This window comes from Dermochelys coriacea, chromosome 15, assembly GCF_009764565.3.
Source record: "Dermochelys coriacea isolate rDerCor1 chromosome 15, rDerCor1.pri.v4, whole genome shotgun sequence".
Lineage (NCBI taxonomy): Eukaryota > Metazoa > Chordata > Testudines > Dermochelyidae > Dermochelys > Dermochelys coriacea.
In genome coordinates, this window is record NC_050082.1 from 10,456,382 (window position 1) to 10,480,726 (window position 24,345).

The window sequence follows — 24,345 nt, forward strand, 5'->3', positions numbered from 1 at the left end:
TAGAAAGACCTTAATGAGCTAAGTGAAAGGGCAACATGATGACAGATGAAATTCATGTTGATAAATATAAAATAATGTACATTGGAGGGAAAAATTGGAACTACCCATACACCTTAAAAGGGTTTAAATTAAATGGATGAGGTCAGGAAAAGGATCTGGGTATTGGTGTGGGAAGTTCAACAGAGATCTCTGGTCAATGTACAGCTGTGGTTAAAAAATGCAAACAAAATGTAGAATGTATAAGGAATGGGATGGGGAATGATACAGAAAGTATTATGTCATTGTATAAACTAGTGCTTCACCCACACCTGGAATACAATGTTCAGTACTGCTCACAGTACTCAATATTCATTCCATCTCAAAAAAGATATTGTAGAATTAGAGGGAGTGTAGAAACAAGTGATGATCATGATTGGGGGATGGAAAAACTCTTTTATGACAAGAGATTGAAAAGATTGGTATAGTTTACTTTTGAGAGAAAGCAAGAGGCCTGTGATAAAGGTATCATAAAAGACTAACTTTTGTTGATGAGGAAAACAAGCTTTTGAGCTTACACAGAGCTCAGGCCACCTGAGGAAGAACTCTATGTAAGCTCAAAAGCTTGTCTTGCTTCACAATAGAAGTTAGTCTAATAAAAGATATAAGAGCTCTGTGTAGCTGGAAAGCCTGTCTCCTTCACCAACCAAAGTTGGTACAATAAAAGATATTATCTTAGTCATCCACCTTGTCTCTCTAGTATTTTTCTATGATGTTATGATTCTTTAACATGCACATAACATAGGTTGGTCTCATCTATACGTGAAGGACCATAAAATTGCTTTACAATATTCTGGGGTTGCAGATTTAGGTGATTCTATGAAGTAGTCTCAAAACCAACTCAGATGTGAAAAGAATGACAACTCCCACAATGCTCTGCTCCGGATAATACAAAACAACGCAGAGAACTAATAGCAGGAAACACTAAGAACGACACCTCCCATAAGGCCTTACGATAGTGAATGCAAACCAAGTCCACCCAGACCCATCGGAGAACTACAACTCCCAGCATACATTGGGACAGCCGGCTCCTATATAATGAGTTCTATCCGGGTTCTTGCCTTGCTGTTGGCGACTCGTCGCCATTACAGGGGAACAGCTACAGTAGGCGGTAGCTGTAGAAGCGGCGCTGAGGGGCCTGCGCTGCCTGGGCGGCGCCGACCACCCCCACCGCAGCCAGTGCCGGGCCCCGCGGGGCTCCCCGTCCTGTTGCCACCCCCTCCCCCCCGGAGCCCCGCAGGCCCGGCCCGGCCTCCTCCCGGCTCTCTCCCTGTTTAAGCGGAGCAGCGAGAAGATGTCGCCATGAAGGAGGCCGAGTCAGCGCTGCGCCGCCCCTGTCGGTCCCCTTCGCGGGCCATGAGCCTGGGCCCCCATCGCCTCCCCCAGTGCCCGTCCTGCCCCCCAGCTCAGAGCCGCTGCCGTCCGCTCCTCAGCGCCGTCGGGGCGCCCGTTGATGCCGCAGAGCTCGCCCAGCGCGGCCCCCTCCTCAGCCTCCGACATGGACAAGAGCAGCCCCTGCGGCTCCGGGATCCCCGGCTCCTCGGCCGGCAGCAAAGGGCAGCAGACCCGCTCCGCCTCGGCCGGGCCGGCCGCGGGGGAATCTAAGCCCAAAGGCGGTAAGAGCCGGCCCCGGGGGGAAGGGGCGCTGAGGCGGTAGCGTAGCTTCCAGACGAGGTGCTGGCAAGTGTGTTGCACTAAGAGGGGCAGGGGTGGGATGGGCCGTCAGGCTGTGTAACAGTCGGAGGGCTCCATGCTTCTGGGAAATGAGGCTGGTCCGCAGCCCAGGTGGTATAGATCCACTGTTGTTATCCTCTGGCAGGATACAGGGATACTGTGAAACGAGTTGGTGAACTTGCAAGTTTCCAGCCCTTAACATACTGGGCGTGTCTGGTAGTTTTGGAGAGGCCAATAATTGTATGCCTGGCATGCATTGCCACTGTATTATCACTGAATGGAGCTTGGAAACTTGATCATCTCTTCCTTGTAGGTGTTCTTTAGGTCAGCGCTGAGACACACTTGAGGGAGAGGAGATGATGTGTAAGGAAACTTTCTTGCTCACGTCCATTTATGCAGTATATGAATGGACAGTCACTTTGCCCATGCTGTCATTTGAGCCGCTTGTAAGCAGTAAGCTCGCTATTGATAAACAAACATGCTATCAGTTTCTGGTCTTCCTATATCTTGGTCAGCTTGAGCTTTCAGCAGCAATATTACCTCCTGAGTATGGTTCCTTTCTGGTGTTAATAGAAGTGTGGTATATGCCAAGATGATGTGACCTGAAGTAGTACTTTGTCTCTTGAATGGTGGTTTCCTGCCTAGGATGTCTAAGCAAGTTACAGCTTGACACCCCCTTCCCCCTTGAGGTAGGGGCAATATCTTAACTACAGATGGAAAGGCTGGGACTTGCACAAAGTTAAATATTAGAAAGCTTTGTTCCTAGCTCTTCCAAAATCCAGGAATAAAAAATCCTTATCCCTTGGTCTAATTACAAGGTAAGTGATGTTAAACTTGCTTGGTGGAGAGGGCTGAATTCTACTCATATGTACAATGGGACAGATTATAAATCTAGAATTACACACATTACTCAGTCCACACCAGACTGCTTACTTTTGGCAGGAGGCTTATACTAGGATCAAAATTAGAAGTGGCAATTGAACATCTGGTTATCACTATTACTTATTCAGTACCACTTAGAGGGAGAACATGCTTATCATTAGGACCATTATTTCTAGCCTTTTGTTTTTCTCCATTCTTCTGTGTGTTTTTTTTTTTCTCCCTCGTCCCTGTGTGTGTTCTTTCCCTCAGCTGCAGCAATGCCTAGTTCTCTCTTCCAAGGGGAACATTTCCATTCCTTTTCCCATTTTACTGCTCATCTTTTTTAGCAAGTGAAGTAACCTTCTAACTGAGCTTTAGAGTTAACTGTCTTTGAGATAGGAGGTGGAACATCCATACTTCTAGAGCTGTTGTTTCAGGCTGCCTGCAGACTTTGGGAAGACCACCCATATTAGTTTACACTTGGATCACATTTTGAAGGCTTTCTTTGCAACTGTGAGTACTAAAAACTCTTAACATGAATATTTTCTGCATAATTTGTCATGCAGGCCATAAAGATACATCAGGGAGGCTGGATCCATCTTGCAGGCTGTATGTTTGATACCCTTGCACTCTAGTATTAAAGGGATCTTGTATGAACCTATAGTAGTTAACTATAACATTTCAGTTTAGATTATTATTGCACATAGCTTCTCACCGATGGTTTATAAACCATCTTGTGTATCACTTGTACAGTTGCACTACGATATTTTAAGCTAAGGGTCTGATTGTCAGAAGTGCTGAGCAGTAGCAGTTCCATCCTGAGGTAGTTGGAGTTCCTGGAGCTTGACGCTCTTGACAGTTCGATCCTGTTTCTTAGTATTGAAATTTGCAATAATACTTGATATTGCTGGACCCTTTGACACAGAACTATTCACAATACAGTCTAATTGGAATGGTGCTGGGATGGCTTGTACTCCATTTCCTTCCTCTTGGGTGTTTTGATGTCTCAATTGTATTATAAAAAATATTGGCATAATGACAATGTATACCTTGGCGAGTCTACCAGTGAAATGAAATAAGCTTCAAAGAGTAACTATAGACTGATGAAATATGTGGCTCTAACTCTTAAGGTGTTAACTTCTCCCCAAGACTTCACTGCATATGTCAAATTGAAGGGCTGGAAATACATGATATACTTTAAGCAACTGGAGTGTGTGACAGATTATTTGAATGTGGAACACCAATGTCTTTTTAGGCTGCACCATAACTGATGTTTTTAATTTAAACTTCAAACCTGTTTTTAAAGATGTTTTGTCATTGTGAGTCAAATACATGGGTTCTTTTAATAAAAAAAACAAAACAAAACTGAAACTAAGTTCTACAAAGATCCCCTTTATGAGTCAATAGCTGGATTTGAAGCTGGGCCCTTTAGACTCCCCACACAGATCTCTTCCACTTGAGATAAAGGAATAAATGTTATCCTCAGTGGGCCAGCTACTAGAAGGGAGGAAGAGGAGGATACTGAACAGTTCTGGGATTCTAGCCATGGAAGGGGAACAGGGTGGTTTATTACATAGAATAGCAAGTATAGTACATTTATTCTGAAAGGCACTGTGGCTGAACGGATTAAATGTGGGTCTGTCATTGAAGAACTAGATTCCATTCTAGTTCTGCCAAAAATACTCTTGTAAAACTTTCTATTTGTAAAATGGGGCACAGTGGTGATGTTTGCCTGCTTCCTGTGGTAGGGATATGGTGCTTTGCTCAATGTCAGTCCAGAGAAATATAAACAGCCATGGGTGGTAACTCGTGGTTTTTTGATACCCTTTACCCTAGAGAAAGGTGCAGTGGTCATGGAAGCTGAAGTGAAAGTTTTTCCCATCCCCCAGCAGAACATCCACCAACTTGGCAGTGCTACAGAAGAGGGAGGCTAATGTAACTGAAATGCAGATCATATGTTAAATCTTGATTCTGGAGATGACTGAGTGAAGAATTACAAGTCAGAGACCTATCTTTTACAAGAAGCAGTAAGGAGGCAACAGAGCCTCAAAGATTCCTACTTCATATCAAAAGTATGAAATCTAGGACATGGGCTGTTTTCATGTTTAAATGTTTCACGCTTGGTTTTCTAAGCTGTTTCCTATAGAACTGCCCAGTGGAAAAAATTGGGTTTTTAATATGTTTTTTTGAGGTATAAAGGTTGCCTGAAAGGATTCTTCATTAAAATTAACTTTTTTTTAATTCTTGTAATTCAGGCGTAGACTGGAATACTCAGATTGGAGAGCTAATGTCAATTATATAGCAAAAAGCTGTAAACTGAGCTGTTTTAATTGGATTGTTTTAAAAATTGTGTTAATGCCTGACTTGAGACTTAGTATTTATTTATTCAAAATGTTAACTTCTTAATCTTGTATGACTTCTGAATGTATATCCACTCAGGTACTATTCTAGTGCCTCAAAGGTATTGATACAATAGAGTAATGATCAACTTGCTCGCTTGCTTTTGTATATAGCAGCAAATAGCTCTGAGATTCCCTCTGAAAGAGGAGGGATGCCGAGTAGGTGCATTTGAAAATGAAGTGATTTAGAATCTTAGATCCCATTGACTTTCAGTGGAAATTAAGCTCTTAAGTCATCTAGGCACTTCTGAATGTCACTTGGTGTGAACAGTTGAGAAACTGGAATAGAGACTGGTGAAAGAGTACTTTATCACAGCTTCTGACTTGTGGATAAGGCACCTTGTGCTCCCACTTAGGGTGCGTCTTGAAACAGTTTATAGAACTACAATGGTCTAAATGTGAATTCAAACTTTGAAAATTTAAACACAATGCTCCCGGGTCTGAGGGGCTCCCTCCTCTCACAATTAAAGATAAGAAATGTGATGTGTTCTACCTAGAGTTCATATAGTTGAAATAACTATTAGAAATGAGCCCTGCTTCATTAAAATGAGCTGTTTCTGGATTAACGCTTCTAGAGAAGATTAATGCTTTCAAAAGTATTCATCATTAGATTGGAACAAACTGCAGGGCCTCTGAAGTGAGTGTGTTTGTTTGTTGGCAACCAGTAGCGAAAGTCTATTTGGAAATGTGTTTTTTTTTTTTTTTTTAAAGCATGTACATACAAAGTCCATTAAAATGATTTTTTGGGAAATGCAGGTAGGGACAGGAACTGAAAGCTTTTTCTAGGCCAAGGAATAAAATTCTGAATTACATTGGGCTAAATACAGAAGACAGCTGGATAAGTACCTTTTGGTAGGAGAGGTCACTGGAGGCAGTTCATAGTAACCTGAAATCTATAACTGAGGCATATCAGGGAAGAAAGATGACAGTGGACAGTAGAAGCTTTTTTCTGACATGCTGCCTGCCAAAACAATCAAAAGGAAGGAAAGCCCTTTTCCTGTAGTTGTAGGGAAATAGGCAATCCTATGTAAGATGAGCTTTTGCAGCAAGACCAGACATTCATATGGTTTCTCTGGCTTTACATCTGACTCTTCTCTCCTTTCAATCTTGTTTTACTACAACCGTGGTGGTTCTTAAAATTCTTGGGAATTTTCATGCAGACCATCCTGAAGAGGGGATACTGCCTTCAGCCAGTAAAGTTGTGAAGAAAAGATGTCTGGAGTCTATACCACTCTGGATTCTTGATCAAAAGGCACAGACTAGGGATTCCTTGACCATAAAGTGTGATGCAGTAAAGTAGTCATAATGATGAAAGGGAAACTCCTAAAAGCCATGGAGTTGGGTTGAAAGGATGTAATGTGATAGGAATGTTCTGGTAAGAGTTGACTGACAAATTAATGTTCATAATGGCTGTAATTTTGTGTTAGCTATACTAAGGTGGGAAATTTCCTTGCTGTCAACTGCAGGGGAAGATTATTGCTACACCTGACAAGAAGTAATCTGACCCAATTTAAAGAAATTGAGGCAATAAAGTTACCTTGACCCCTTGCTTGCAGATACATTTTTCTGTCCCCTTGTGCTCGTGGATTGAGAAAGTTCAAAGTTGCTGTGGCCGGTATAGAATATGCACTGTGATTGTAGATGTAAGAAGGCTGTTCAATGATGAACTTCAGCTCTGTTGGCTTTTCCATATAGACATTCTTAGTTAATTTATGAAAATAGCTAATCCTAATCCAATAGCCATTCCTTGTTTTTGGAATGAATTTTAATTCTACCAGAGACAATATCATACGCTCAGTGGTGTAAATTACAGCTTCGCTACACTCAGAAAAGTCTGTCTAAATCATCATAGTACAGGCCTGGTTACACCCTGAATATTTAGCTGCAACTGGTGTGCTTCTCCAGATAACACTCTGCACCTAAGGTGTCAGGCTGACTTACAGTCTCTCCCATGTGCACTGTAACTGCTGCACAACTCAAAGATACATGCTGTGATACAATAGCAGGAACTGTTTGAGTTCTCAATTCTGAATTTGGCTCTGCCATTAGGCCATGTACATCACTAGTTTTGTCAGTAGAGTGGCAGAGTGGTTGCATAATGCCTCTTAAAAGCTTCCCTGTCACTTTTTAACTAATGATTAATAAATTACTGCCCTTCTTTCTCTATGTAATCTGAAAGTTTGTTTGGCTTTCATCTTAATTTTGAAGATCTTCTACTGCAAGATTATCACTCTTTGGAAATCACAGGCACATCTGACAAGTAATATTCCGAATTGTGTAGGGTTTTAGCTGTGACTCCATTGGAAGCTGAACTGTGAAAACTGGTGCAGTAGGCCTCTTGAACTGGTGTTCCCCCACAACTCTAAAATGTGGTGGCCACACCTTTCCATCCCTGTGCATTTCCTTTCTACTAAGAAGTGAAAGCTTTAATTGGTCATAAGATACACTTTTTTTTTTTAATGTGTTGTATTTTAAAAGCATTTGGATGCTCAGTCATGTAGAGGTATGCACAGCCCTTACGGCTCCCTAAACACACTTTTTTTTGAGGGGGGGGGAGGTTCAGGAGGGAGAAATGAAACTTTTGCAGTGAAAAGCATGGAGAATAGACATGAATGAGATCATTTGGTCGCTATAAATGTGCAGTTGGTTGCTCCTGATGCCTGTAGCTCGGGAGTAATAGTGGAAGATAGTTACCAAGGTTAGTGGAACAGTAATTAATATGATCTTAAAATAGGGAAGCTGTTAGCTGCAAAAGACTTGTGCAGAATCCTGGGTGATGAAAAAGGGGCAGAAGCCTGCTACTTCCCAGTATGTGGGTCTAGATGCACCTCGTATTCTGGTGCTGCTATTGTGAGGCATTAGATTTGATATGTCACAATAGACCTGATGCAATGTTAATTAACATTTCTGGGAGGGAAGGGTATATTGGCATATCTGTGGGCTGATGACACTGAAAATTAAGCTCTAATTTGATTCTACTGTTTCAGGAAACAAATGTATTAACCTGGTAATGCCACTAGATACACAGGGAAATGGATTACCATGTTTGGACTCAACCTGACTTTACATTTAAGAACTTACTGGAACTTTAGGGGGAAGTGCTTTCTAATGTTATGGAAAGATCCTCTGCAGTAGTCTAGGAGGCATTAGCAACTCTTGTACACATTTAGAATACCCAACTAATGTCTGACTGCTCTTCCATTCTTGTGAGCCTTTGAATTAAAGCCACCACTTTGTGCTTGCTGCTAGTGCTTTCTGTGTTAAAATGCCAACAGTGTGCTCAGCACTCTCACCAGGCAAACAATCCCTGCATCCAGGATTTGGGGATTTACTCATTAAAACACAGATTAGATAACTGCACTGGGAGACCAAAGGTGGTGGTGCTGTGTTGAGGTGGACTGACATTTTGTGGGTATTGTGGAAGAAGTGTGGTTTTTAAGAGCCTGATGCATTGTACTGCCCTAAGCATAGGGCCTAGGATGAAAGAAGGCACAAAGGAGAAAAGGAAGTAAACAGAATAGTGATTAAAAAGAGAAGTCCACATAATAGAGCAATGTGGGAGATCTAGAGACAGACAAATGCAGGCAGGATGGTATCTTTACACATTCTAGACCTGAAAACTCATGTAATCAACTAAGGGCATGTCTACAATACAAAATTGTCAACTGAAGTTACGTCCGCATACAGCTGCTGCAGTAATTAAATCGCTTTGTGTGTCCACACTATGCTTCTTGTGTTCACAGTGCAAGTCCTCACCAGGAGCCCTTGTACTATCAGTGCAGGGCATTGTGCGATGGCTTCTGAAATTCAATAACAGTTGATGTAAGCATCAGTGTCTAAGCTGATGCTGCGTTGACCTAATTATATTGACTCTATGCCTCTCATGGAGGTGGAGTTAAGTCAGCATAGCGGGGCAGTCACGTTGGCAGGAGCAAAATTTTAGTGTAGACACTTGCATGTTTAGGTCTATGTAAGCTGCCTTGCATTGACCTAACTCTGTAGCATAGACCAGGCCTATGTGTTTCCAGAATAAAAAACTAACTGATGGCTAGTGAGTGTTTTTGGAAAAACACCAGAAGCTAGAAAATTCAATCTTGATTACTTGGTGTCAAAGTGTTCTAATTAAACACACCCTGCTAGTGGCTGTTCCTGGTTCTAGCATTAAACTAGTTTGTGAATGAATCCAGTGTAGTGTAATACTGTCTTCAGTTCAGCTAAACACCTGCTTTACGTCTCCAGTCCTTTGCTTGGTATAAGCTCTAAGTAGTGGTGGATTTTGGTGTACGTTTCAGTAAATGCTGATTACGGAGCTGATTCTGCATAGAAACTATCCATGGTAGGAAGAACCTGGACAATAGAAGCTAACTTAGATGCACCTTATTTCAAGGCAGCTAAGACATCTGTCTTTGTTGGATGCATAGGTTCCTGGATACTAATGTGCCTGAAAAGTACTTTGCTGTGAGTTTGGTGGTGTAGTTGGAGAAGCCTTGGAGCTCTGGATAAGAGTCAGTATTGTCTTGCTGTAGACAAGTATAAAAATGATCCAGGCCAAATGCGGTCCTGTCTTAAAAGCATAAATTACTTGTCAGCCACTAGAAAAGCAGTGGAAGTACCTTGCTGAGCTTGAGTCTGATATTTTTTTTTTTTTTCCCCCCCAGATGGTAAGAATGCAAGTGGATCCAAACAACGTTACAATCGTAAAAGAGAAACTTCATATTCAAAAAATGAGAACTTTTCCAGCCAGTCCCGTCGCTCCAATTCACAGAAAAGCAAAGCTTTTAACAAGATGCCCCCTCAGAGAGGGGGCACTGGGGGCAGTGGCAAACTTTTTAACTCTTGTAATGGTGGAAGACGAGATGAGGTGAGAATTGTAATGCTATGTCTGCAAGGCCTCTTTTTGTGGGACGAGAGGATCACTCTGACCTGCAATTAGGTCTCCTGTGTTCCCTTTCTGGGCTAGGAAGGGCAAGAACCCTGAGGTGGTAACATCGCTGAGATGCCAGATTGTGTGAGTTCAGAACAACTTTGCAACATCTGAGAAGAGGATGCTCTTTGGTCTGAGATTTCTTCAATAACAAGACCAGTGAAACTAACAGAAGTACAGTCTGAGGAATGGGTGTATAGACAGGCCACATACATACTGTGAAACACAGGTCCTTTATGAAAATGATCTCTTAGTAATACAGCTTTCAGTTCTTAAATCTGTGACACATTTATGTCCAACCACTTGTGTATTCTGAATCCCACATTATGGAATATTTAGCAAAGTAATCTGACTAGTCTTGATGTGATCTAGTGAGGAATAAAGGCAGACCAGGAATCCTTTCATGCTGATGTATACTATGTGTGGTCTGCCTCCCCCCACTTGGCATTTATAACCATGTTGCACCCATTTTTTTTAAATTAGCAATTTAGTCTACAGGTATCACGTATTCACTTACTATATTTTCTGAGTCCTAATTCTGTCCATTTCAACTATATGGAAACTAATCTAAAATCATGAGATCCCTGGAATGATCCTAAAGCTTGCAATACTGGCTCTTTAAAGGGATATTGTCATTTTAAAAATAGCTTGTTACCCATGTCTCTAATCGTAAACAACTAGTTTTTAAAAATTAAAAAAGCTTTCACTTTTCACTACAAAGGTTGCTTTACACTTCCATTTATACAATGGAAAAAGATTACTCAATCTTAACTTTTAAGTTCCTTTGCATTTCTAATGCTGCAGTGTTTGATCTTCAGACCTGGAGTGGGAGAAGGTGAGTAGGCAAGGGTAGTGCATTTCCCTGTATATCATTGAAGGGAATGGATCTGTGCTTGTGCTAATAGGTTGCAGTGTACCAGCTTCCAGTAAATTCTAACCAGAACTGGCTTTTTGTGTTTTTTAGGTAGCAGAGGTTCAACGGGCAGAGTTTAGCCCTGCCCAGTTCTCTGGTCCAAAGAAGATTAGTCTGAACCACTTATTGAACTTCACCTTTGAACCCCGGGGCCAAGCAAGTCATTTTGATGGGAATGGACACAGCAACTGGGGAAAAAGGAACAAATGGGGACACAAACCCTTCAACAAAGAGCTCTTCCTACAGGCCAAGTGAGTGGAAGATCAGCAGGGCTCCTAGACATTCATACAAATGAGCTCTAAGGGAATATGTAGTCACTTTGTAGGTGACTGAGTCAGGGAATTATGTGTTTAATTATACCGAATGTTTGTAGTGAGTGGTGTTTTGTTTGTTTGTTCTGCCCCACTGGTTCTGCCTCAGTGTTTGGTGCAAGGGTTACCATGTGTGTACACAGAAGGGTGAACTGTTCTTTTCCTGATTATAAAAGGAGATATTTGTATCTGAGAGAAAACAAAGGAAATGCAGTTAAAGGGACTTACTGTGAAGGATAGAAAGGGTAACACCTTCTGCCCAAATACTCGAGCACCACCTGTAAAATTTAATGTACCCTGTTTGGGTCTGGGAAGACCTGTGGTCCCTTTCCCACTTAAGTAGTTCACATTTCCTTTCTAACTTAAGTAATGTGGTGTAAACAAAAAACCTCAATCCATTTTAGTACAATGAGATGTTAAAAGGTGCTTCTTTTGGGATCAAAGCAAGACTCAATTTTTAAGTCCTCATGTGCATAGGTCTTTGTTTTTAAACATTAACATTGTAATAGTTACTCATCTGTATCTTTAAAGATGACTTGAATAATTTTAACTTGTGCTTAGAAATGTACTGAATGCATCAGTAATCAATGTAGTTAGTCAGTTTAGCAGATGAACTCCTTTTTTTTTTTTAAGCTAATATACGAATGGCTTTCTCTCATATGTGGCAGGTTGAACATTTTTCTGTATCTGATCACCATCTTTAAGACCATGAAAAGTACTGCTAAAATTGTGGTCATTTACATTTTTGTATACTATGGTAAAATGTGAATATACTTTATTTGTATAGAGACTTATTACAGCCCTTGTCTGAATAGTATGTGGTTTCCTGCCTTGTGTTCTACCTAGTTCAGTAGTTTCCTTTATGGAAAGCTGTTTCCTCTGCATAAATTCCCTTTTATTTAGTCTGTATTCGGACAAGAACTCCAGGCAGGATAGCCAAAGTGCAGGGAGAAGAACCATGTCCAAAGATGTGCTGGCTCTGAACTTAGCCCTGTTAGGTTCACTGATGGTAACTGCTGGCCATGGTCAGCCTAGATGCCAAGTCTTTTCACGTACCCAGCGTATGGCTGTGCTAGGCATTCTTGGGTACTGTCTTTAAGGACAGGACTGACTTGGTCTCTTGAGGATCTTAATCCAAAGACCGCTTCTGCTGTTACCTGGACACAGTTGAAATAGGTGACTGATCAACTATGATGCCTTTATGTCTTCTGTCCAGCTGCCAGTTTGTGGTGTCTGAGGAGCAGGACTACACAGTGAACTTTGCTGACCCAGATACTTTGGTCAACTGGGACTTTGTGGAGCAAGTGGTCAGTAGTGATGGGATGGGTGTTTAAAACTTATTTCTCTATCTACCTATCTAATATTAAAAAAAAAAAAAAAAAAGGGCCTACCTGTTGCTCTAGTTGGTTTTGACATAATGTATCTTCAGTTGCCATCAAGTCTCTTTCCTCCTAGTATTGCATGAGTGACAGAGGAGAATCTGATAGGGAATTACTTTTGAAAGATTCCGTACATGATAGGAGCTTAAGACTGCCAAACACTCTTATGAGGAAAAAGATCTTTCTCCTTGCTTTATAGATGGACATTTTATAGGAATAAGTGTTTCTGATGCACTTTTTTCCCCATAGTATATGGAGAAATGTCAGCCTTCTGACAAGGTCACAGGGATGGAGTTGATGGAAGTATACTGTAAGACAGGGTCCGGGTTTTGCTTTTACAGACTCTTATTCTGTGCATGGGGAAGCCTCTTTTGCCTCACAACAAAAACCTGTAACTACTTGAAGCACGCCAGGATTCCAACCAGATCTAGAAAATAGCGTGTTTGTCTGTGTGTGTCTGTCTCTCTCTCAATACTTAGTCTATGATGCAGAGCATGCATTTGAGAGGGAGTGTGTTTGCTGTTATCCTGAGCTTGATGCTTCATTGGGAGCTGATGCATGTGCACACTTCCCCCAGTAGTCTTAAACCGATTACATGTACGTTATTTAAGAAGCATCTGTCTAAACTTCTAATATGTATGTTTAAAGAAATCAATGTGCCCTAAATTTCTAATCAGGGAGATGCAGAGAAGTTTAGTTGTGTAATTATGTTGTGAAGTCAAGGTGACACCAAGAAGTCCACTGCTGTCTGCAAGATTAGTTGCTTTCAGATGACTGCTAGTAATCCTGGAGATTAGGGTCAGTGAACACATGAAAAGGGAAACTAATGTGACTATGACACCAAGCCCCCTTGTACATTGAAGAGTCTGTCGACAATACCCTGTAGATGGTTTTACAGACTTCCCTATGTGCATTTTAAAAACATTGGTCCTGCTAAACCATATGATCAATTTCTTGGTGACTGAAGGAATATACTCTCCTTGCTTTCTTGGAAAGGTTCCAGTCTGTCTTGGGCCAGATATTTCCACCCTCTAGAGAAAGTGACAACTTTGCAATAAATTCCCAAACAGATATCTCAATTTATAATCTCTAGCTTTAGTAATTTCTTTATTATGCTTCTCTTATGGCCATCCAGCGAATTTGTAGCCATGAAGTGCCCTCCTGCCCAATATGCCTGTATCCACCTACTGCAGCCAAGATTACCCGTTGTGGGCATATCTTCTGCTGGGCATGCATTCTGCACTATCTCTCCCTGAGTGAGAAAACCTGGAGCAAATGTCCCATCTGTTATGGGTCTATTCATAAGAAGGATCTCAAGAGGTAAGACTTGCAGGGAATTCAAATACCTTCATCTTTCTGTAAAGTTAATTCTTGCTACTTAGTCTATTCCTGTATTGCAGTGTTGTTGCTATGGAAACACGCCAGTATGCAATTGGTGACACCATTACAATGCAGCTAATGAGAAGGGAGAAAAGTGTTTTGGTAGCATTGCCCAAATCCAAGTGGATGAATGTAGAGCAGCCCATTTACCTTGGAGGTGAGTACTTGTGAACACTCTCCTGGAATGTTGGCTGCATGTATGACTAAAACTTAGATGTGGAAGCTGATTGCTATGGGGAAACCTCACTTCTCTCACTCTAGGTGGATTTATATATGGCAGATTACAAAACGTTGCTTTTAAATACTGATCAAGTTAACTATCACCTCTTAAATGATTGACCTGCAGTCTCCTACCCCATAACTCCCTTCCATAAGCTTGCATCATGCATTGTATTCTTTTCTAGTTTCTGTGCTGCAAGGTCCTGCCATCCCAGAATAATTTACACAACAAGCCTACATTCAGTATTTCATAACTATTAGTTTCAGAGTAGCAGCCGTGTTAGTCTGTATTCGCAAAAAGAAAAGGAGTACTTGTGGCACCTTAGAGACTAACAAATTTATTAGAGCATAAGCTTTCGTGAGCTACAAGTGAGCTGTAGCTCACGAAAGCTTATGCTCTAATAAATTTGTTAGTCTCTAAGGTGCCACCGAGCTTCATACAGTTATTTATACAGTGTCATACATTTAAAGCACTAACAAATAAGATAATGATAAAATTCATGTCAATGTTCTTATCACTGCTGCTTTATGGGTTATTTTCACCTGTGGTCTTTCAACCAATCCTATGAGGGAGGAAATAGTTTAAATTTAGCTATAAAGGTCACAGTCTCCCAATATAGGATCCTGGAGCATAGAACTCATTTCAGATGTTTGCCTTGGATATTTAAAAGTTAAGATTGAGTATACATCAGTTTCTTTTTGGTTAAGAAACAAAACATACAGCACTACAGGGATATTGTAAGACTTGGGATCCAGATAACTGCAAACCCAGAAAATTTCAGCATTAAGCTTGCACTTAAAAGAAATCCAAATATGGTAAGAGATGCAAAATGCACAAACAAGATTCTCTCAACCTCCTCCTCTCCTTAATTTTTGTCCTGTAGTGACACTATGAAATTGAGTTGAGGGTTGGATTTGGAGGAATGAAGATGTCTAATCCTGGGATTTCAAACACTGAAATTGCTCTTATTAATTTGGGGGCAGAGAGGAAAAGGAATATTTTTGTCACTGTTTAAACTTTGGGTTTAATACCAAACTGAGATAGAGTTCCCCACCCTCGGAGTGAGAGCCAGCATCCTCTGAGGCCCGCCATCAAAATGAGGGAAGACCAGACTTGCCATTCCTGATGCTGTTAGGGGGTTAAGGCAGGAAATACCTTCCAGGCACTGCTTATTTCATAGAGACCAAAGCCCATTTTTTTTTTTTAAAGCCCTTTATGGGTTCTCTAAATGTGCAGAATCCCACCTTACAAATGTTTGATGTGACCAAGTCACTAAAATGCATATCTAGTGCAGAAATTCTTGCTGAATGTTTATGGAGACTTCATTTCATAGCTTGCTATTGGGATTTACAATAAACTGATCTATCATAGTAACTTCTTGCCAACAACATTGCTTATGCACATATTTAGTCTTCCTAGAAGACTTGCCCACAAAGAGAGTAGATGAGATTTTAATAGGAATGGCCGAGTGGAATTTGGACCTTGCTGCACATTGGATATCTTACTGATACTCTTTTCCTGGCCAGATGAGCAGCACAGCCAATTCTCTAAGCTGTTGCTGGCATCAAGGAAGCAGGTGCTGCAGTGGGTGATTTTGGAAGAGAAAACAGCATTGCTACAACAGTACGAGGAGGAAAGGCACACCCCTGAGGCTTGCTTTATTGAGGCAGCTATCCAGGAACTGAAGGTGAGGATCCCCAGTTGTGGTGGATGTTAATGGTACTTGATGCTTACTTTGTTTTTAATGGAAGCTAAGTATCCACAGCAGGTTTGGTTTTTTGGTTTGGGGGTGGGGGAGCGAGATGAGAAGTCTCAATATAGAGATTATTTTTGGAAATGTGTGATTCAGTATCTGCAGTAGTAACAAAAGAAATAGTTAAAATCTCAAATATTCTTCCTTTTGGGGCACAGAATACTAGCAAGGTAGCTTGCTTTTGGTAACACCTGATCAAAAGCAGCAATATAAATACTGAAAGGGAATAAGAACTATATGCACCCCAATCATCATCAGTGACAGAACTGTCACCTGAATGCCACCAGCCTCTGAATAGTGTCTTAACTGCAGAGGTAGTTGCAGAAGCTTGCTGTTGGTGAAGCCAGGCTCTCCTTGTGTCAGGAATAGCTAATTCTTGGGATAATGATTCTTTTGTCTATAAAACCTCTTTAACCAAACCTGTAGGTTATTGCTTGTTTCAAAGCCAGTATGTGGAAGATGGCCTGCAGAGGTCATTTCTAAGTAAGCTGGTGTCTCCTATTTCAGAAGTGGCCACTGGGTGAGGGAGAATCTTGATCTGTGACAGGTGTGAGACACAAGGGGAGGGAATACTGATGTTTATAATGTCAGTCTCCTGGAATAAATACAAAACTGAAATGTGTTCTCTTTGGGGTGGCCTGTAGTATCGAGAGAAGGCTCTAGCTTCATTGGACCAGAGTAGTGACAGCGATATCACAGCAGCTGTAGAAGAATTGGCCCTAATGGAGCCCTCTATGGCCAGGGTGCCTGCAGCTTCCCAGGAGAAAAAGGTGGGTTTTTTGGTCTCCCTTTCTTCCCCCAGGACAAGCACAGTTAGGATCTAACTCCACCTCCTCACTCTAGTGTAAGGTGAGCAGGTACTGAGGATATCTACCCTTCTCAGAGCATTTGTGTACCAGAGATTATAGTTCTTCTGAATGGGATGATGTGAGCTGGATACTGACTCTACACTGTGTGTTTGGGTTGTGGTGTTTTTGTTTTTTCTGTAGCAAAGTGTTCTGGAATATCTTTCTGCATTTGATGAAGAGATGGTGGAAGCCCACTCTGATTCTGGAAGCTCCTTTCCTCTTCCCCTGGAAGCAGAAGAGAAGGAGGTACTTGAGGTGGACACTGAGGAGGTACCAGCTGTGAATGCTACAAAAGAAACTAGTCCATCAGAAAGTAACTACCAGGAATCTAAAGTCACAGCCAACAGTGAACGTTTGTGCAACAACTCTCCTTTTTACTATTTCTATCAAGGTTAGTGGAATGGGGTCTGTTTGTGGAGGGAGAGGTAAATGTTCACCAAAAAGTGCATCAGGGGAAGCATTTGTAGAATGGTGGATTCATGAGCTTGTTAATTAACCACTATGAAACAGAACTTCAGAGAAGAAAGTCTAACACTTCTTGCCATTAATGTTTGACAGTCGGGTGGGGGGGTATGGCTTTGAGAAATCGGTAGTTACAGGGGAGTTAAGGATGAGGTGGGAAGTACAGAAGTGACAAATGAATTTCTTCCCTTGTAGCGGAGGATGGACAGTGTATGTACCTTCACCCTGTGAATGTTCGTTGTCTTGTTCGTGAGTATGGCAGCCTGGAAAACAGTCCAGAGAAGCTCACTGCAGCTGTGGTGGAGATAACTGGCTACTCTATGACTGAGGTAATTGCTGTAGCTTTCTCTTGTGTTTATCAATCATGGCCTTTTTCTTAAGGAGGGCAGTTGAGAGCTGATGGTGGGTATGATACTACAAAGAAATGGTAACTTACAGTGGTTGTCGAGCATTTTCCAATACTCACTGAAGCACTTTTTTCCAGGCTGGGAGTAGGGTTGGGATCCACTTAAGGCATCTTTGGAAGCAGCAATGCCTGTAATTCACATGAATTGACTGGCTTCGTTGGGGTTCCTTCTGTTTCCTCTTCCTGAGAATAGATTAATGGGGAGTACTTGGCATAACTGTGTTTCCAAGACAGGTTCCTAGAATTTCAAATGTTTTAGTGGGTGAGAGTAATGTCACCTCCTAAAAAGCCGGTGATGTACATGGTTGCAAAGGGAGAGACTTGGAGATCTGATAACTTCTCCTTTCAGGATATGCGACAGCGCCATCGTTACCTATGTCACTTGCCTCTCACCTGCGAGTTCAGCATCTGTGAACTGGCTCTGAAGCCACCTGTCATATCAAAAGAGACCCTAGAGACATTTTCTGGTTAGTGCTTTTGTTCCTTTTCCCAGTAGGGATGATGCCCTGTAACCATAGAGTTTTTGGAGGAAGGGATGTTTGTTCCTGTGGCTGGGAGGACAAATGGATAACAAGAATGTAAAAGGCTGGCTTGCTCCTCAGTCACACTAGTTCATGATGATCCTAGCTAGAATTAGGGATTGCCTTGTTCAGGTTAAGGAACTCCTCTGATTTGTCTGAAACAGGTGACTGTTTTATTCGTGTGGATTAGACAAATGTTTGAGAGAAGACTATGGACAAGGTTGGGAAGGATCAATCTCCAGAAGAATGTGGACACTGCACTAGCTTGCTTATGCATAAATTAATAATCCACTAGTAAGTGTCTCCAAAACTGAAAAGTTTTACCAAGTATTAGCTTTTACCTGGTCTCCTATGATTTGTGTGACACTTAGATGACATTGAAAAGAGGAAACGCCTGCGGCAGAAGAAAGCTCGTGATGAGCGGCGTCGGGAACGCAGAATTGAGATGGAGGAGAATAAGAAGCAGGGCAAGTGTAAGTCTCACTTAACCACAACTGGTGGGTTTCTGCTTCTCTTCAAATGCTGGGAAGGTTTGAGGATTAGGGGTTAATACATTAGGGATAAGGTTGGGGGCCTGCCATGATACAGGTACCTATTAACCTTGCCATAAATTGGGCTTGCTCTAGAACTCTAGCACCCTTTCCTTATATGGTGAGATCATGAGTTGCATTAGTTGGATCAAAGAAGCATTTAACAGAAACTGCACAACTAACATACTACTTTACCATGCCCAACACATTGAAGCTTAAGAATGTGGTGTGGGGGCTGCCATGGAAAGGATATACTGTATTCATGTAACTCTCCCCGGATTCTCTCTCTCAATCCAAATTAATCCCTTCAGCTGGAAAGGTGGAGGAGGAACAAACATCTTCTATTTAGGTTTTTTTTTCTGAAGGTGACAGTAGCAGTATTGTTGCTTTTCCTTCAAGGAAGAGACCACTCCCAAAGCCCCTGAAACAACTTGACACTTGCACACCAGTGACCCATTACCAATATTAAGCAATGTTCTTATTAAAAACTTTTCTGGCTTTCTCTCTAGATCCCGAGGTCCACATTGCTTTAGAGAACCTGCAGCAGTTTCCTGCTTTCAGCGCCTGTTCAGGAGAACTCATCAGCAGTGATGACCAGAGCTCCTCTTTGTCCCTTCTTGGCAGAAGCTCTGTCTCTCTCACAGGTGAGCAGCTGGAAGAATGCACAGATGGATTGATGCAGTCCCTCCCTTGGGCTTTCTGACTCAGAACACCAAGCTAGACTTTCACTGCTGACCACAGAACCCTTTTGTATTGGTGACAAAATCCAAAAGTTCAGCACCCAGAAATAGAGGACTAAAGTATATCTCCATAAGTGTTGCCTACCTTCCACTACGTCTTGTCTATATCCTGGGTCTGAGCATTGCACTGCAGCCACCACTTACAAGAAGCCTTGTATTGTAGGAAAAGGAATAGCTACTTCCAAGAAATGGACCCCTACTCCCAAGGGGAGCTGGGAGAGTTTGTAAGTAACTCTACAGTTCTGCCTTGGGTGAACCACCGTTTATTTTTCTTGTGTAATGTAACCTGAAACATGCTAAACTTAGCACTGAATATAGGATATGTTTTTTCCTGGGTTAGTCCTGAGAAGGATCAAGTTCAGTAACTCCACCTTAATTGTATCTCACCTTGGGTTTCCTTTCCAGCATTCTGAGACGGTTCTTGGTCACTTGCTCTCTAGTAAAAGTGTCCCTGTATAAAAACATGTTGGGACAATCTGTATAAGAGGCTAAATAGCAGAGGGGGAAACTGAAGTATCAACAAGATGCTTTGAGATGAAAGCTGGAAATTATGGGCTATAACACATTGTTTGTTTGACTTGGCTGGCACCAGCTTCTTTCTCCTCCATTGCACAAATATGGGATTTTGCTAATGTAATTTAGCTTTCCTGTTTGACTGAATCTTGTCTCTGCAGAGTCTGTCTCAACTCCATTGTCAACTGCTGCCAGCCTGGCTAGCCCATCACTCTGTATTGGGAGCCTGGAAGAAGAGTCTCCCTTACCCTCCTTTGCCCAGGTAAATCCTCTTCCCTTAAAGTTGCATATGCAACAGAACACCCAGCTGACTATCCTACTTGCTGTTTCCTCACTGGTCTGAATTTTAAGACCTCCAAGCACAGTCCTAGTGGCTGCAAAGATGGGATGGTCCCTCCACTCTTCAGTTGATCAGTGCTAATGTTTGGCAAAAGACCCATAATACTAGGCAAAGTCCTGTTTTCTGGCTTGAAAGTTGTATTGTACAAACTACCTGGATTTCCTTACAACTTCCTGGAGGTATGGGAGGGGATGCTGACAGACAAGACTTAGTCTGCTTTCTTATGCATGCTTTTTTTTCCTCCTCCCTTGTTAGATGTTGAGAGTTGGAAAAGCAAAGCCAGAAATGTGGCCCAAAGCTGCCTCAAACACAAGAGGTAAGGAAACCTTACCTCCAGTGATTATCTTGCATAATTTCAGGTGTAATGGCTACTGAATGAAAGCACTCTTGTACAAGCTCAGCAACACAACTCTTCCATCATCTGTGGCCTTTCTAGAAATCTCCTTTCTTCCAGATCAGAATACCCTGGCACCTCCTGTTCCAGTGGATAGTGATGGAGAGAGTGACAACTCTGACCGTATGCCTGTGCCCAGCTTCCAGAATTCCTTTAGCCAAGCTATTGAAGCAGCCTTCCTGAAGTTGGATAAGCCGTCCACATCTGACCCCCTCTCTGGTAAGAACAAAGCAGTTTGTCACCTAAAAAGTCTAACATGCCCAGCTCCCTGACACTGGGAGTCCTGCCTCCCAGTGTACAGGGGCCATAAGCCCCATCACTGGCTGGCTGGGCAAGTTTCCCCCAGTGCTGGCACTGCATAAGGCTTTTGGGCAGTGATGAGCTGCCAAAATCTTAACTGGTTCCCTATAAAAAGTTCTGATTTAAGGGATGTGCCACAGTATGGTTTTTTTTTTTTGTACCAGTAGGGTTACCATATGTCCATATTTTCCCGGGAGAAATTTTTAATTTAAAAATTCCTCCCAGACGGCAATTTAAGAACCAAAAAGTATGACATGTTTGGGAAAATATAGACGTATGTTAACCCTGCCTAAAGTTCGTGGTGTGTGGTTTTTGTCTTTTTTTTTTTTTTTTTTTTAAATGGGCCTGAACTAGAAATGAGCTCTGTTTCACATGTGTGGGTCCCCGCCACTCCCTGGGGGTCTGATAGGGTGACCAGATGTCCTGATTTTGGTGTCTTTCTTATATAGGCTTCTGTTTACCCCCCCCCCCACATGCTGTCTGGTCACCCTAGGGTGTGCACATGTGTGGGTCCCAGCTGCTCCCTGCCCCCCTCATTGAAGCAGGTGTGCAGGGTTACTGCCATGGGAACTGCAGGGCACCAGTGGACATAGGGCCAGCTGCAGACAGGGGCGTGGGGCAGGGCTAGCTGGAGGCAGGGGGTGAGGGGCTGGCTGCGGGCAGGGCAGGAGGGTGCAGGGTTGGCTGGCTTCAAGCAGGGCTGCAGTGGGGTGCAGCAGGGGTTGGCTGGAGATGGGGGTGGCAGGGGCTGGCTAGCTTTGGACAGGGGGTGCATGCGGCAGGGGCTGGCGGTGTGCGGGGCAGGGCAGGGGGTGTGCGGCAGGAGTTGGCTGCGGGCAGGGCAGGGGGTGTGGCTGGAGACAGGCTGGCTGCGGGCAGGGTGGTGAGTACTCGTGGGGAGAGCAGCCAGAGTAGCAGGACACAGCCCAGGCCCAGCAGAGCTGCCAGGGACCCACCAGGCAGCAGTGGGAGCCCTGGGGTCAGGGGAGCAGCAGCAGCACTAGGGCTCATGCCCAGGGCCAGGTGGCAGCCTGCATGGCTCATGCAGCGCAGCACCCCTGGCAGCCAGAGGAGGAATTACGTTGCTTCTTGGCCAGAGTCCATCAAAGCCTCAGTGCCCCCTGCAGGGAAGTGGGTTAACAACAGGTTCTAAAACTGCTACAAAATTTAACAACCAGTTTGTGTGGAACCCGCTCCAGCTCACCACTGCTTATGGGGTCCTGCCCCAGTCCAGGTGTAGCAGTGGTGGTATGCTGGGGATGGAACTGTAACGTACAATATGAGAACCATTCTGAACAGTTCCCAAGTTGTGGAGCTGCTCAGAGGCAGCCTTAAGAGGGAACTGCTCTAAGTTACAGTGGGAGTTGCACCAGCCTCCAACAAGCCCAGAATCATATAGGCACAGAGGTGGCTTAAATCCCACCTTTGCCCCCTCTCTCCCTGGACTGCACCCAAGTAGGACCTCAGAAGCACAGCACACAAATATATCTTGGGTATTCATCATGTGCCACCTTCTGTGCAAGGATTGGTGTTCTGTGGTAAGGTGGGCCTAGCTCACACCAAAGTTTTTTGTGCCTCTGGCACTCCAGTGAGGAATTCTGCAGCCATATAAGTTTCAAACTAATTTTATATCTAGACTTCCATTTAAATGAATCGGGCATCAATTGATACACTAGTCCTTGTTCTTCTGCTCAGTTTCATGCTGCCACAAAAGTTTGCAGTGTATTGCAGACTCAATATTGATGATCCATAATTGTTGAACTGTTTTTGGCAGTGGGAAGGAGATGCATTTTTTTATTTCTAACCTTTATGAATGGGATTGAAGTGACCTCCTCTTTGGAGGTGAGCTACTGTGACTTGCTACTCAGTATTTGCCTGCATCCAGCCATGTGATGGGTAAGCATGCCTAGTTCAGAGCTACTAAAATGACAGCAATAAGAACAGTTCATACTGCTTGACTATTTCAAATTCTAAAGACTCAAGAAAAACCCCATCAGATTTAACGTTTCACCTTTGGACCGCTTCTTCTGTAGCCACCATAAAGGATGGTAATGTAGTTTTAAAACAAGTCCTAAAATTCTATAGCATTGTGTGGCAAAAATTCCACAGCAGTAGACGACAAGGTCCTAGGTACCTACATTGAAACTAACCCTCCTCCCCAACCTATTAACCGGGAAGATCACTGTAGCTGGGAAGAAATATGGCTTCGTCTAAGCCAAAAATAAATAAATAAATGTATACTTTTTTTTTTACAGAGGAAAAGGCAGGCAAGAAAAGAAGGAAACAGAAGCAGAAGCTGCTATTTAGCACCTCAGTTGTCCACACAAAGTGATGCTGCTGTCCAAGAAAGTTCTGTCTCCTGGTTTTCATTTGCTTTTTGTTTTGCTGCTATAGTTTAAGTATTTAAGCTTGAACAGACTAAATCCATGTTTCTAGGCCAGGGGGGCGTGCGCATAGATATCCACTTTTTTTATTCTAGCATCTTCAATTGGTTTATACAAAATCAAAGTATTAAGAGAAACTGAACCTGGAAACCTTTAGCCAAGGTTTCCAGTCTGTGCCAAGTCAGCTCTTTTGGCCCATCAGCAGTTTGAATGTGTTTTACTGCTTTCTGTTGCACTGCCAGTTTGTTGCAATGTGGTGTCACTCAAAAGGCAGAGAACCTCTACTCTCCCTATCAGTGTATGTATAGAGAGGAAACAGTACCCAATATCTGGCAGTAGGTGCAGTTTGCTGTAAAGCAGAATCCTTTTTCTTAGCAAGTGCAGTTTGCCTTCCCCTGGAAAGAGGCAATATTGAAGAGGTTCCTGTTTCTAGATCATAGTAGGAAGGAGGGTTCTTAGTAATTGCTGTTCCTGTCATTTTAAAGACTAACTACTTCTGGTGCCTAAGGATTAAATCTAGGGTGGGAATAAAGTAGATCCTTGTTACCAAGCTCAAGTTACAATACATACTGGACTCTACATTTCAGAATGAATGTCAGGGAATGACTTAGTGTTGTATGTTACTGTGTTAACATGAATGTGGTAAGATGTAGGTTACAAAGAATTTCTTTGCCTCCATGATCTGGAGCAAACATTCCACCCTAGAGTCTCTTGATAACTAGGCTAGGTGGGGTGTTTTTTTGAGATCAGCTGCATTTGAATCAGAGGAATATGATGTCTAAAATCTGCAGAATTATTAACCCTACAGCAGGGAGCAGGGCTGTCCTGTCCAGAGGGGGCATGGGCCTCATTGTGCTTTGTGCAGGGATACAAGTTGGATTGTACTAGGCTCATCTTACTATAAACAAACCTTTTTCTCCTTTTCCCCCCTCTTCCCACGTTTTTTTTTTTTTTTCTTGGAGCAGTCTCATTCTGCACTGCCTGTGGTTTAATTTGAAGCTAATGCATTAAATGGTGTGGATTTTCATTAAATAAAAGGAACAGTAGGTGTAATGTA

General features: G+C 42.6%; 1 protein-coding gene across 3 annotated transcripts; it reads left to right on the plus strand.

Annotated features, from left to right (window-relative positions):
• The first annotated feature begins 1,083 nt into the window (after positions 1-1,083).
• On the plus strand, positions 1,084-24,345 carry RNF10 (ring finger protein 10). 3 transcript variants are annotated; one of them, XM_038372816.2, is made up of 17 exons: positions 1,084-1,652; positions 9,629-9,831; positions 10,859-11,058; positions 12,335-12,425; positions 13,633-13,817; positions 13,898-14,034; positions 15,624-15,784; positions 16,495-16,620; positions 16,840-17,089; positions 17,356-17,489; positions 17,916-18,033; positions 18,459-18,560; positions 19,127-19,261; positions 20,032-20,132; positions 20,466-20,526; positions 20,665-20,823; positions 23,160-24,345. In XM_038372816.2, exons 1-17 carry the CDS (start codon positions 1,490-1,492, stop codon positions 23,234-23,236), a joined length of 2,403 nt encoding a protein of 800 aa, XP_038228744.1. In that variant the 5' UTR covers positions 1,084-1,489; the 3' UTR covers positions 23,237-24,345. The 3 variants fall into 3 exon arrangements, with proteins under 3 accessions (XP_038228744.1, XP_043353933.1, XP_043353932.1); XM_043497998.1 differs by having other exon boundaries at positions 1,295-1,652; positions 16,843-17,089; positions 20,647-20,823; XM_043497997.1 differs by having other exon boundaries at positions 1,302-1,652; positions 20,647-20,823.

Coding starts and splice junctions, on each gene's coding strand:
- RNF10 (XM_043497997.1), top strand. CDS start 1,490: ATGCCGCAGAGCTCGCCCAGCGCGGCCCCCTCCTCAGCCTCCGACATG. Junction 9,832..10,858: donor ATGGTGGAAGACGAGATGAG/GTGAGAATTGTA, acceptor TGTGTTTTTTAG/GTAGCAGAGGTTCAACGGGC. Junction 17,490..17,915: donor CTGGCTACTCTATGACTGAG/GTAATTGCTGTA, acceptor TTCTCCTTTCAG/GATATGCGACAGCGCCATCG.